The 13560-nt window shown below is 41.4% G+C and overlaps 1 protein-coding gene and 1 long non-coding RNA gene across 4 annotated transcripts in view; one reads left to right on the top strand and one right to left on the bottom strand.

Annotated features, from left to right (window-relative positions):
- The window catches only part of HS6ST2 (heparan sulfate 6-O-sulfotransferase 2), a 345969-nt gene that overhangs the window by 35640 nt on the left and 296769 nt on the right, over positions 1-13560 (bottom strand). For 2 of the 3 annotated variants that reach the window (XM_032757633.2, XM_058441741.1), the window contains exon 4: positions 6369-6455. The exons of the other annotated variant lie outside the window; for it this stretch is intronic. In XM_032757633.2, coding sequence (XP_032613524.1) covers positions 6369-6455 — 87 coding nt within the window. The remainder of the gene's footprint in view (positions 1-6368; positions 6456-13560) is intronic. 3 annotated transcript variants of the gene reach the window in all.
- Positions 4893-7148, top strand: LOC116812047 (uncharacterized). The gene is made up of 3 exons (XR_004370572.1): positions 4893-4979; positions 5527-5662; positions 6822-7148. It is a non-coding gene; the product is annotated as an uncharacterized LOC116812047 (long non-coding RNA).

Below are 13560 nucleotides of genomic sequence, written 5' to 3' on the forward strand. Positions count from 1 at the left end.
AAGAAACATTTCCATGGCTGGACTCTTTCTTCCTGGATCTGTTCCTCATTTCTTGTAGCATCTAATCTATAGGCACTGTTTATGTTATGTTACTATGTTATATTGTTATTATGGTGCTGGGGCTTTTGCTTCCACATTTCAGTAACTGGCAAAAGCAGACAACCAGAAAAACTGGGCCAACCAGAGCTCATCAGAATCATACTGGCCAGGTCACACTGTCCCCCGCTGCAATACGTTGGCAGCTGAAACAAGCATAATCACTAGTTGACATTTATTGAGTGCTTGTCATGAGCCAGGCACTATGAGAGCCTTACTTAGTTTATGACATTTAATCCTCACCAACAGCCCAATGAGGTAGGTACAAAGTTAATGAATGGTAGAGTCAGGACTCAAATACAGGTCTATTTGACTCCAAAGCTGATGTTCTTTCAAATACACATAAGGCTGCCTAATTTGTTTAAAGATATCTTTGAACAGCCCTTTGCCACAGCTGATTAGCACTAGGTTAAATATCAAAGTATGTCCAGCCTATGTTATTTATCCCCTGTTACTGAAAGTCTCTTTCAAATAGCTTAGGCTACTTTCCTGCCTTATTAATAAATGCACTTTCTGGGATAAACTGGAATTTTTTGTTGTGATCAAAGGTCTCACACTATTCTGGATGGGGGACTACTGAAGGAAAAGGTAGTTAGGCTATAAATGAATTCATCCTTGAGCACACTCCACTAAAAGCCATCTTTAGGAATACATTCTGACGTCAGTTTATGCTTTTGTCATTCGTCTTTTTCTACAAAGGTGCAATTGCAAAAAAAAAAAAAGAAAAAGAAAAAATAAGCAGTAATATTAATGCTTTCATTTGTCACAAGCTTTTGTGTTATTAGACTTAGTCTAATAGCTAAACTAAGGAACTATTGACATTATCATCACATAAAACTACAGCAATTACTGGCAAAGTCAAATACTTGGCCAGTGGATTGCTATGTGCATGCAACATACAACCATTTTGAAGAGAACACTCACACACACATACTTTCATATACACACAGTGGCAAAATTAGTGGGGGTTAGCAACAGTCACAACCTAATGTCTTAGAAAAAATACATGGCTCTCAATTAGAGGAAAAAACATAATCACGATATAATATGCAGGCCTCTGGTGCCAGCAATGGACATAGAAACAGCTGAAGCCAAACATGAAAATGCACCATGCTGAGTCCAAACAGAGCAAGCAAGACATCATTTTATCTTTCATTTTTTTCTTTTCTTTTTTTTGAGATGGAGTCTCACTCTGTCACCCAGGCTAGAATGCAGTGGTGTGATCTCGGCTCACTGCAACCTCTGCCTCCTGGGTTCAAATGATTCTCCTGCCTCAGCCTCCTGAGTAGCTGGGACTACAGGCACGTGCCACCATACCCAGCTAATTTTTTGTATTTTTGTAGAGATGGGGTTTCACTGTGTTAGGCAGGATGGTCTTGATGTCTTGACCTCATGGTCCGCCCACCTTGGCCTCCCAAAGTGCTGGGATTACAGGTGTGAGCCACCACACCCAGCCTTCACTTTATTTGTCTAAAGCCGAAAAGTTTTTCATTTGACTCCTGCCAGCCAAAAGCAAAGGGGTGCTGGTATGTTTAGTTTATTTATGAAGCTATGCACTCTTGACTACTCTTACCTGGATACTACTGAATAGATAAACAGGTTTGTTCACTATAAGGTACTTCTGGCAAAGACAGGTTAGAGCTGGTCTTCCTGTGGCATCTGCTACCAGAGTCAGCTCCAAGTAGATTTGTGGAGTAAGCAGGGTTTGACTTGATCATCTCATATTCCCCTTCTGTACACCTTCTTTTTCTCCATTTTAATATCCCTCCTTCCCCTAGCTTAATTCATTTAACCCATCACTTATAGTGCTTAATTCAACATTTATAGTATAATTTGCCAGGCACTGTGTTTGGTTGCTCCACCCTGGCCCCATAATATTTGTGGCCTTCACTAGTACTTGAAAACTGGACTTGGTCCTTGTTATTCCCTAGCCTGAGCCTATGTGAAAAACATTTCAGACGGAGAGGAGTGATCGAGTTCCATCATCATCTCAACTTTGGGCAATTTAATTTTTAAATGGATGCCTCTGAATGTCCTACGTAGACGTAGATAAATGTGCGTCTGTTTGTCTATCTACCTATCTAATCTACATCTCCTTAGCTTTGGTTGGCTGATTCGAGGGAGAATAGCTATAGTGATATATGAGTTCTCTATTGCTTCATTGATGGAGTAGATCAGAGGCTTGAGATGGCTCAACAATACCGTTGAGGAAAGATAGCTCTCCAAACAGAACCAGAAATACCATTATTTTAGAAGAAAAAATGAAGCAGTTGAGAAGTACATGCTTTTTCCTTTCATCACCGCTACTGCTACATTTTTTTAAAAGTAGGATGATTCTAATTTTTCCAAAATGTCTCCATTTTCACAGTAGCTGGCAGAGCCCACACAAAAAGAGGGAAGAGCACCTGGCTGGACATCCTGAGATCTGGCTCCTGGCCTCCCTTGGTGCAATTAGCTGAAGTATCTTGCTCTCTGGGAGAAGAATTGTAGCATACATTGCAGTGGGAAGATCATGGGACAAGTATCAGAAGACCAGGAGTCTAGGCTGCCCTCTGCTAGTAGCTAGGTGTGTGCCTCATGGAAAGTGACTTACCTTTCTTGAGTCTCAGTGTCCTTGTGTTCAGCAAAATAATTGGTCTCATGTAAAGTATGAAATACTAAATGAACATTATAAAGTCTCTTGGTGGCTACTACACATGTCCAGCTTTGACAGTTTAAGTGCTTTCTAGGGATAATCCAATGGGTCAGCAAATGGATTGACTGTGGTCTGCTGTGTTGGCCAGAATAACAGGTTCACATTACCAAAGGGAACCATATGTGAGGCTGAATGCAGTGATCTGGCCTGACTGGTCATGGGTCAACCTCTGCAAAAACTATGCTTCCTGATCTCAGTGACACAGTTCTGCACTGAATTTTTTTTTCTGTCTTGTCAATTTGGCTCACTGTTGGCATAGAAGAAACTGCTTGCACCTCCCTGAAAGTCATTTCCAGGGTAGTCTGGCTCTGCTGCTCAGACATATCCCATTCCATCTGTTCCTCCCTGAAACAGAGGGCTGGCTACCCAGCTTCACATCCAGGCAATGAAATAGAGCAAGCAGAACTGACGCGACATTCAAGCTGTAGGTCTCCTAAGCGACTCAGCATGTTACACTGAATCTCAGTAGGCTCCACATGGATTGAAAGTCGGAAAAAGGTGGAATTAGACATTTCATTTTAGCTTTGACCTAATCCACAACTCCAACATATTCTTACCAAGACACAAAGGATTCTGCCCCTCTTGAGTGACCGACTGGCATTTTCTTTCTCTGACCTAACCTTGCTACATGAAGGGTAAATGGATAAAATTAAAGAGCTCAGGGATTGCTTCTCAGGAGCCTTTGTTGATATCCCCATATGACCTATTTCCCACCCCAACCCTGGCATCAGCTAGGGACTGTAGCACTTAAATACCACGTTGTCATCCTCTGTCCTCCCTACTAAGACTGTGAGCTGCTTGAGGGCACCTATAGTATTTTATATTTATATGGCCCCAGAGTCTAGTGCAATGGCACAAAGTAAATGCTTAATATATTTTAATTACTACTACTATTATTATCATTGCTGCCAAAGAAGGTTTTTTACCAAAATTGTTCATTTGGATACCTCAGGTGGGCATATCATTATCCTCTTGGAGCCTCAATTTCCTCATGTATACAACAGAAATAATAGTGCCTGTTTCATGAGCTTTTGGTAGGCAAGGATTAATGAGACAAAATGTACCAAGTGCTTGGGACACAGGTTGGCCCATAACACTCAGTAAACACATATTCCTTATTTTTGGCCATGATGCATATTTGGGGCAGCTTGACTTTTGCATTTTTGTTTTCTTCAAAAACAGAGAAGACTGAATTTCTTTTCAGAGAAGAAAAGAACCCTCCTTCTATCTCCCAGCCTGTGTCTGGCCTCAAAATAACATAGGGAAATTCTTAAAAACTGCTCTATATCCTATTGTCATTAGGTCAAATAACATCAGAACATGGCATCCTCTGTGCTGGTTGTTGCGAAAATACACCATGGGGAAAAGCCTTGGGGTGGAGACATCTACCCATCCCCCCGTCACCACCACACACACCAAAGCTAAGGAAATGCATAGACAGTGCAGCAGGAACTGGCAATCACAACTCTCTCTGAACTAGAACACAGTGCCTAAACATCCATAGGCACTGTTCTATAAAGTGTGAAAAATGCCCTTCATAGTCTCACCATATGCACAGAAGGTCAGTACTGCTCCTGTTGAAAGTGATATCCCAAGAAGGAGAAAATGTGCAGTAATGGAAGAAAAGAAAAATCTCCTGAAAACTGATAGGAGAGGACTAAGAGGAGGAGCACAGTGCAAGAAACCCTGGCACACATATCTAGGAAGAGGATGTCAGAGAACTTGTAATTTTTCACTAATAACCAACAAAAACAATGAAGAATTCAGAACTAGCTCAGTCTATGAGTCACCATACATGACAAGTAAAAGACACCTATCTCAAAATGTGCAAAGAGAGAGACCCTTCACCATGGCAGAAGCTTGGGATGTGACCAAGTATGGCAAGTGAGATATAGATCATTTTTTATCTACTTAAGTATGTATTTATTCAGGCCTCCCACTGTTGAAAACCTGGGTATGGTATTAGGTATGCATTCTCTATGTCATCTTAACTCAGATTCTACCAATTGCTCCTTTTGTAGCTCACACGGAGATTCTTCACTCAAAAAGTAAGACAGTGAACTCCTGCAAAGCCAAAAGAAACAAGGGAAGGCCCCTTTGGAAAGGCAACAGCAAATCACAAACATCCGTAATTATACATCAGGGACTAATAAATGGCGATTGTGCCCTGTGGTTGTTGGTGTGACAGGTAGGTACAAGGTGCCCAGGTAGGGTCTGCCATTGTTGTAAGTATGGAGTTAAAAGAAGTTCTGCAATGCCATCCCTGTTAACTAAGAGTGCGTGTTAACAATGAATTGGGACTAATTTGAAAACATTCAGCTGCCTGGGAATGTGTGCATCAATTCCTTTCCTTCATAATTTATACAGCATTTTGATTGTGGTGCTCAGCAATAAATAACTGAAATGAGTTCTAACTGCTTGGAGATTTAGTTTTATGTCTTTAACACCGTTTTTCATATTCTGCAAGATAACCCACATTCAACTTTATATGCAAACCTGAAATGATATTCAGAGGAAAAGAAGGAAAAAAAAAGGCAGCCGATAGATCTTTCACTTTGGGAATTGAATATAAGATCATATTCAAAGTGCAGCATTTACGGTCCAATGCTGAATACATAAAATATATGACCATTACAAATTCACCTTTCATTGCAAAACTGTGCTCTTGTAGTGACATATCTTATTGCTAGATTAGAGCTTTTAGCATGATGAAGGCATCTTTCATCTTCTCCTAGATGCAGGCTGGGTGCTCTTTCTGGACTGGTTTCTGCCTGTCACAATGCCCCACACCCTGGAGAGAGAGCTTACAGAGAACTCGAGCCATTCACCACAGGGCTGAAGCAACTTCCAAGGGGAAGTGTCTACTTAGAGGTATGTCATCTGCGTGGGATCATACTGCCTGAGTTTGCCACACTTTGCTGAAGCCAAAGGGAGAGATCGGCTGGTGTTGTCTTCTGGAATAAGACCAAAAAAGGTCAATCTAATATCGCAAATATTCAGCCCATACAAGTTTTGGTAATACCAAAAAGACAGCTTCATGTAGGACTTGGTGCATGTTAGTTACTAGGAAAAGAATACACATATCATATAAATCAGTGATATGGTTAAAACATAAATGTACTTAAACCAGGAAATTTATGGAAATGCTTACCAGATTCTTCTAACTCAAGCCTAAACCTCAGTGTATGGATCAAGACAGGCTTTCATGGACTTTGTAAGTCATAAATCAGTGCTGCTGCTGCTGCTGCTGCTTTAATTCTTAAAACTTGTAATCCAACTCTTACGTTGCCCTTATGGACTTATGTCCTTGCTCTTCACAGTTAGCCCTAAGCTATCTTTCCAGAGTCATCTCCTGACTTTTCCATCCCTCTCCTCCCTCTTCCCTAGTTCTTCATGCACCCAATATTACTGACACATGCCTTGCTCAATTCAATTCCCCAGTGACGAGCCCAGTGGGAGGCACACAGAAGACACTCCACAAATCTTTGTTGAATGAATATGAATAAATGACAAAAGGAGGACAGCACTTGACTTTTTGACAGCTATGTCAGATGTACGGGAGCACTTTTTCACTTACTTCCCACTCTTAGATGTGTTCCGGGTCTTTGTGGATGACGGAGAGTTGGCGCCTGCATTAGTGTTTGGAGAACCCCGTTTATCCTTACTATACCCACAGAAAGAATAGAAAACATACACAACAAGGACCACAGAGACAAAAAGCAATTAGTCACTTCATTTAAAGACTTTCAAGGCTAGCCTGCATACCCCCCACCGCCCCCTGGCCAATCTCTCTCTCTCTCTCTTTCTCTCTCTCTCCTGTCAAAGTATGATCTTATCCAGTTGTGCCCTTTAAAGGTAGAGAGTGGGAACCACTGGTCAAGTTCAAAGAAAGCTATCCTTTTGGCATTCAAATATTGAGCTCATGGATTCCATCAATGATAGCACCACAGCCCAGGCCCCAAGGGGGCCTCTAGTTTAAAAAAAAAGTATAAAAATAACTAGTCTTTAAAATAAAATCCTTTCTTTCCAGGCACTGAATTCTCTTCATTACATGTTCAGTTCTGAAGCTGCTGACTTTTAGTGAAGTATGTGGATGCCAAATGACTTCTAAAAGTCTTTGGGAGATACTATCAGATGAATTAATAATTTTCACTCATAATGTTACATGGGAAGTCCGTGAATTCAGATATTCTTTCAGGAGAAGCACCACCTGCTTCATGAGTAATTGAATTTAAATCTCCACCTTCAATAATTCCACAGCTTATGTCAAACCTTGGAAACAATTACGAAATAAATCACAAGGAAGGCCTGCTTAATCTCATCAGGTTAATAAACGCAGATGAATTAATCACCTAAAGGTAAACAAAAAGGAATAATTGATTGGAGTCTTCTTGATTACTTTATTCTATTTCCTTTATCAAACTATTTTACCATTATCTTCAGTTCAGCTGCTCTGCCTTGAAATTATTCCTTTACTTCATCTTCAGATTTCCATGGAAACCAATTCAAAGCCTTTCTCTCCACTTGTAGATGTGTGGAATTATTTATCCTGATTTCATCAGGAAGATTTTTTTTTGTTAGTAAGTTCTACGTCAGCATAACCTTTTATAAAAAGTGAAGGTAAGAAAGAAAAATGTTATCTTCACTTTTAATGTGTATAGTAGAACCTTCCAGTGGCAAAGAATATTGTCTCAGAAAATGTCAAACATCTTTTCAGATATTTATGAACCTTTTAAGTATCTCCAAAATAGGTGTCTGCAAGTAGCTGTATTTATATGTGGGGTGGGCTGGGGGTCACAAAAGATATTCTGCCATGCATCCATCAGCTTCAAATGACTTCATGGATAAGATTGGAACAAGAGATAATGATGGGTTCCTGGTGATTGCAAAGGTAATAAAGATGTGTGTGGGCACGGAAAAAGGCTGATCAGGAAAAGTCAGAGAGATAGCAACTGTCCAAGCACTTAAGAGTCAGTGTCTAGGCCGGGTGTGGTGGCTCACACCTGTAATCCCAGCACTTTGGGAGGCCAAGTCAGGCAGATCACGAGGTCAGGAGTTCAAGACCAGCCTGGCCAACATAGCAAAACCCCATCTCTACTAAAAATACAAAAAAACAAAATTACCCAGGGCATGGTGGTGGGTGTCTGTAATTCCAGCTACTTGGGAGGCTGAGGCAGGAGAATAGCTTGAACCCAGGAGGTGGAGGTTGCAGTGAGCTAAAATCGTGCAATTGCATTCCAGCCCGGGCGACAGTGTAAGACTCCGTCTCAAGAAAGAAACAAAACAAAAAACATCTAGGGGGTATGAAAAGCAACTCTTAGAAGTGGGAGATACCCATGTGAGCTCTGGCTCTGCTGCTGGAGTGGATGGCTCTGGAGAGAGTGGACACACATTCTATCCCAGAGGAGGGGGCAGAAATCCACTGGAATGAAGTGCTGGGATTCCTGCACAGTGCAGGGACCATTACCCTGTACCACTCACGGACTCACCAGAATGTGGCCACATTCTGAGTGGGGACTGAAGAACTCACTTGGTGCTGCCTCTATCCATCCACGATGACTTCCTAGCAAAGGATTCCTTAGGGACCTGAGACCAGGGACCATCCTGGCTATCCTCCTCACAAATTCAAAATTGTCTCTTCCAGAAGTTTGGCATAGCCTGATGCAAAGAATGCAATATGCTAATATGCTCTGTGTCACTCTTGCACCCTGGTCACTGGCCACTGAGGCTTCCTCCTCCCTAGCCCCTCACTTAAGCAGTAGGCAGTGGGAAACTTGGCTGGAAGCATTCAGATACAAGGGATGTTTTTAACGTGTCTCATGCACACTACTGGGCTCAGAGTAGGTGGTCACTTAAGTCATCACTAAATCACTAAGTCCTGAGTCACTAAGCTCATTCATTCACTTTTTTTTTTTTTAATAAAGCAAAATCCCCCACTGCTAAATTCCCATGTCTGCGCCTTGGGCACTAGGGTCCTCTATAGTTTACACTATAATTGACCCTGTTTAAGCTCAATGCAAGACACAGTAGGACATCAGGGAAAGCTATCGGCTGGCAGTGGCAGCCTAATTATTGTCAACTGGTGCTCTAGCGGGAGGTGGTCCTGGAGCAGTAATCCTTTAAAAGATAGGAATAAGGGCCCCTCTGACCTACTGCCAAATCCCCGAAGTGCAGATATTGGGGAAATGAAAACAAAAACATTCTCAGGAATCAATCACACAGGGAAGGCACTGCACCAAGAATAGGGGTAAAATTAATCAAGTAACTGGAAATGTTTGTTCTGTGCAAATAAGAGATCCATTAACAGTGATGAAATGTATCTGAAAGGGGGATCAAGAAGAACTTGTGGCTGGCTTGGATCCTCAGAGCTTAATTTTGTAGATGTACTAATGACTGTGGTATAGAAAAGTTTACCTAACATTGACAGAAAAAGTCTTCATTCCTCCACCAAAATCCAGGTCAGTTAGATAAGCCTGGGCAAGATGCCATAATTCTGAAACTTTGAGAGAGAAAGAGATCTAAAGCAGTGATATCAAGGACACTGCAGTTTCCAGAAGGGTCCCATGAGAAATAAAGAGAAACTACTGCAGCTGCAGACTGTCTCGGAACTTCAAAGATATTTGGGGCAAAGACCTAAAGATTAAGATCCTGCCAAGAACTCTGGTCACTGAAACATCCCGCAATCCCAGGGATTTACAAGAATAAACCCAACCTGTTTCAAAGACACATAGATGTAATTTTGGATATATGAGATTGGTGGGGGATGGGGGGTGGGTGCTCCTTGATTTAGAGTTCCTAACTTACATATCTGAAACAGATCTACCCCAGTAGTTATCCTTTTGATTTGCCCATCTCTAGACTACTTGTCAGCCCTCGTCACTTTCATCTTGTCTTTGAATTGTAATCTCAAACCCTATGTCCTACAATTTCCAACGGTATAGATCCAGGCTTCCTCTACCTCACCTGAGTGGCTATCCTTTTCTATGGATAAGCTGCTTTCCTCTCTCTAGTGCCTCACAACCAAGCCTCATTAAAGGCCTGTGAAAACAATTACAGGTGAGTTTCTCTTGGGAAAAGTTAATGAGTGCTAGCTCTCCTTCCGTCTGGTTGGCTGTCCATCTCCATCTATTAAGAAAACCTTTTCCCAGAGGTTCCATAAATGTCTCCAGCACTACAAAAGTGAAAAAACAATCTGCAGTATTATGCATATTGTATTCAGGTGGGCAAACTGCAACTAACCCAACTCTTCAGCATTTTCAAAGTGTTTCTGATTGAATGATTTGATGCTGAAATGGTATCCAGTGTACTTAAACCAAAATGGCAATCAGACCCACTCCAATCTGAGTTTTGCTGTTTGGTCAAAGGTAATTGTGGGAGAAGAACCCCGTGGCTTAAAACACACCTGACTCACTTTTTTGATGGGTGGCATACAGAAACTTCTGCATCTCCTTTGTAAGCTCTTTTTGGAATTAATTCATCTCAGATCCCTGAAAAATAGTTGTGCTGATATAACTACAATAGTACTGAAATTTTAAGTATTAATTTTCAGGGTCCCAGGAAATTGAAATTATATTTCAAAAGAACAGGTTTGGCTATGATATTTATTGTCTACATATCTTTTACTAGGCACTTAGCATGTGGTGCTTGTAGTGTTGCTTATATTTTATTATTTATCTGTCTCTCCAACTCACTTTTAAATGGGCAGTCAAAAAATATTCGTTGAACAAATAAATGAAAAAGCTGCATTTGGGCTCAATGGAAAGAAATGTCATGATTATTAATGTCTTGCACCAGTTTGAGAGAAGAAAGTGGTGACACATGTCACATATCTTCCATCCCTGAAGAGGAATGGTCTGGGAGAATTGGACTCCAGTCACTGAAGGTTGGTCATCATGTGCATGACAAAAAAGGTGAGCTTAGAAAGGATTCTCAAGCAAGCTTTCTTGGATGGTTGCAGAGTGCTTCTGAAATAACACATCTGTTGCATTTGTATAGTCCTTAATGTTTTCCAGTGTGTGTTCTTGTAAGTGATAACTGAGATGAAACCCACTTTATTGTTGAGGGTTTGTTTCAAGTCTCTCTGAGGGAAATACTGGCTATTCTTTACTCCCTAGAGATGCCTCTAGGCTCCTGAACACTCCCTGACTGAAAAAAATGCACTTAAAACAGATAGACTCTCCCAGGGATAAAAGCTCATTTAGTCGGCCTCCCCAACAGGTACTTCAGGCCCCTCTCCAACAGATATACCAAGTCGTCATCTTTTGAAAGGTTTTTCAATCATGATTGTTTCCCCATGAAAACCTGCTTTTCTCTTTTCTAAGAGACTCACATTTCTGAAGTATGTTTGCCCTTGTTCTATTGTTGAGCAAGACAGCTCTTCAAATATTGATTTCCTTTAATTAAAGCTGATAATACTTCTGCATTTCATTTTTTTCTATCTTGTTAGGTTATGTCCTGAGTGATTTTCTTTGTTCCAAACTTTTTCATTTCTTTTGCCCGAGGTGTCTAAATTAGAGTCCTTGCCCCTTTAAGTATCTTACGCTCATTATCTATATTTCTGATAATCACCTGGCAAAGAAAGTTCAGTTCAGTGAGATGTGCTTTTATTCAGCATCCTTTTCTAGTTTCCCTTTGCCTAACTATGGATAATAACTGACGATTTCTGAGGGAAGGGAAAAGCTCATTTTTATTGCTATGAAGCCCAGTGTAACTATGATCTCTCAGAAGCAGCCTCATAAGTTCAAAGCATTTATTCAGGAATCCCAGGTTCTAATCCTGGCTGCCAGCAAGGCATTTAACTTCTTGCTGTCTTAGTCTTCTTATCTACAAAGCAGAGGGAATTATACTGATCAGGTAAACCATTCACAATGAAGCTCACAGTTACTCTGGAATTGAAAAGCTCTTGGAAAAGGCAGCCAGGGCACTCACATTATCTTGCCCTCTCCCCTTCCATTAACTTTTCACTCTAGCAGCTCACCACAGGGCATCAGGGACTGTAGCAATGGGCTCATTGATTTTTGTTGCTATTTTGCTCTCTTCACTTCTTGGTACATGCTGTTTTTGCCCACAGAGTGACAGTCACATCCCTGAATGCCTCATTGGGATCAAGAAAGAACATGAGTCAGTTTCTAAATTATATTATTTTCTCATTTAAGCTGACTAATCCCATGCGTCTTTACCAACAGTATGGACTGTAGTTACAGACTATCAGAGGCCAATAGAATGGTATCTAACAATTGTAAGTGGTACTATACAACTGTTGCGTTCGCATCTAACTCTGGGCTTCTCCATCACATCAGGGATGGAGCAGAAACCATAGTTATGGAATTGGATGGTTTGGGGTAATTGAGATCTGAAATATAATGAGAGGCTGGGCTGGAATGGCAGTTATAGGGGTGGAAAGAAACTATGCCTGGCATGGCAAAAGAAAATATGACAGAACTTGGGGATTGACTATGTTTGGGGAATGAGAATAAACCCTAAATGAAAGTCACTGAGAAGGTTTGCAAGTTGGATGACTGTGAACAAATTTATTCTGCCAGTGAAAGAGAGAGTAGCTGGGAGGGAGATCTGGACTAGAGGAGAAGATGACGGATTTAGTTTGGGGCCTATCGAGTTGGGGTATTGATGGACAGTGTCCCAGTAGGCAATTAGAGAGATGGAACTGGAGCTCAAGAAGAAAGACAAGGCAGATGTGCGGTCATTGCTCCAAAGGGGGACTCAAAGTCATGAGATAAGCAGTGAGGCCTGATGCGACAGTGATCCACTATGATTAAGGAGTGTTTCAAGAAGCATCCTATGCCAGAATCTGTTTACTCCCACCCCACTCTATGAGGATTTACAACTGCGTTACAAAGACTTGTATGCCAGAGGTCTAAGTAAAAGAGTCTAAGCCAGGTAACTTAGTTACGTAGAGATTAATGCTAAGGTTAATGAGGGAAAGTGAAGGCCTCGTTCCTGGTGCAGGCCAGTGGCTTTCTTCATCCCATGCCCATAGCCTGCTTCTCCCCATTCTCCCAGCCCACCCAGATTGCTTACAGATGACAAGGCAAGCTGGGTGCCAAGAGATGGGTGGCAATCATTGGCAACCCATTCCTATAACAAATACCTCACAGAGTACATCCTATGCTGTTTTCACCTTGGCGTAAGAAGGACACCCTGGCAAATGAGAAAAATTGAGCTTTCTACCTTGGCTTCACTTGCAGTTCACATCTTTTCTCTTTACCACAGACTAACCGAGTACTAGGATTTATACCTCTAATAGTACTAAAATCTCCTTTTTTTTTTTTTTTTAAAACATGGTTCCCTTCCCTCTTGATTCTCAGTCTCTGCACGTGTCTCACTAACTGGCAACCTCAGCTACCCTCTCTTAGCATCCTGGGTTTGGGGGCAGAGAGCAACCAGTCTGGGAGTAAATCAAGGGCTTTGCCCTTGAAGAGCCGAAGTATCCCAAGCTTCCTGAGTGGAGTTTAGTGTATTAGGCCAGTTTTGAGAGACCTGTGGCCATCACCTTTCCCATACTGAGGTAAGATTTGTTGTTAGCCCTGGCTCTGCAACTTCTTACCAACTGAATCCTTTAATGTCTCTGGGTCTCAGTTTCCTATTCTGCCAGTCCTACTTCTTAAGGCCATTACCTAGTTTTGAAAATTATACAATGTTAACCAATTTATCCACTCAGAAAATATTGAATGTGTTTACTCTGTGCCCTTTAATGTGTGTTTACTATGTAGCCTTGGGGATACCATGATGAGTGTGACAAGGTTCCTGCC

This window comes from Hylobates moloch, unplaced genomic scaffold, assembly GCF_009828535.3.
Source record: "Hylobates moloch isolate HMO894 unplaced genomic scaffold, HMol_V3 SCAFFOLD_7, whole genome shotgun sequence".
In the NCBI taxonomy this organism is placed as follows: Eukaryota; Metazoa; Chordata; class Mammalia; order Primates; family Hylobatidae; genus Hylobates; species Hylobates moloch.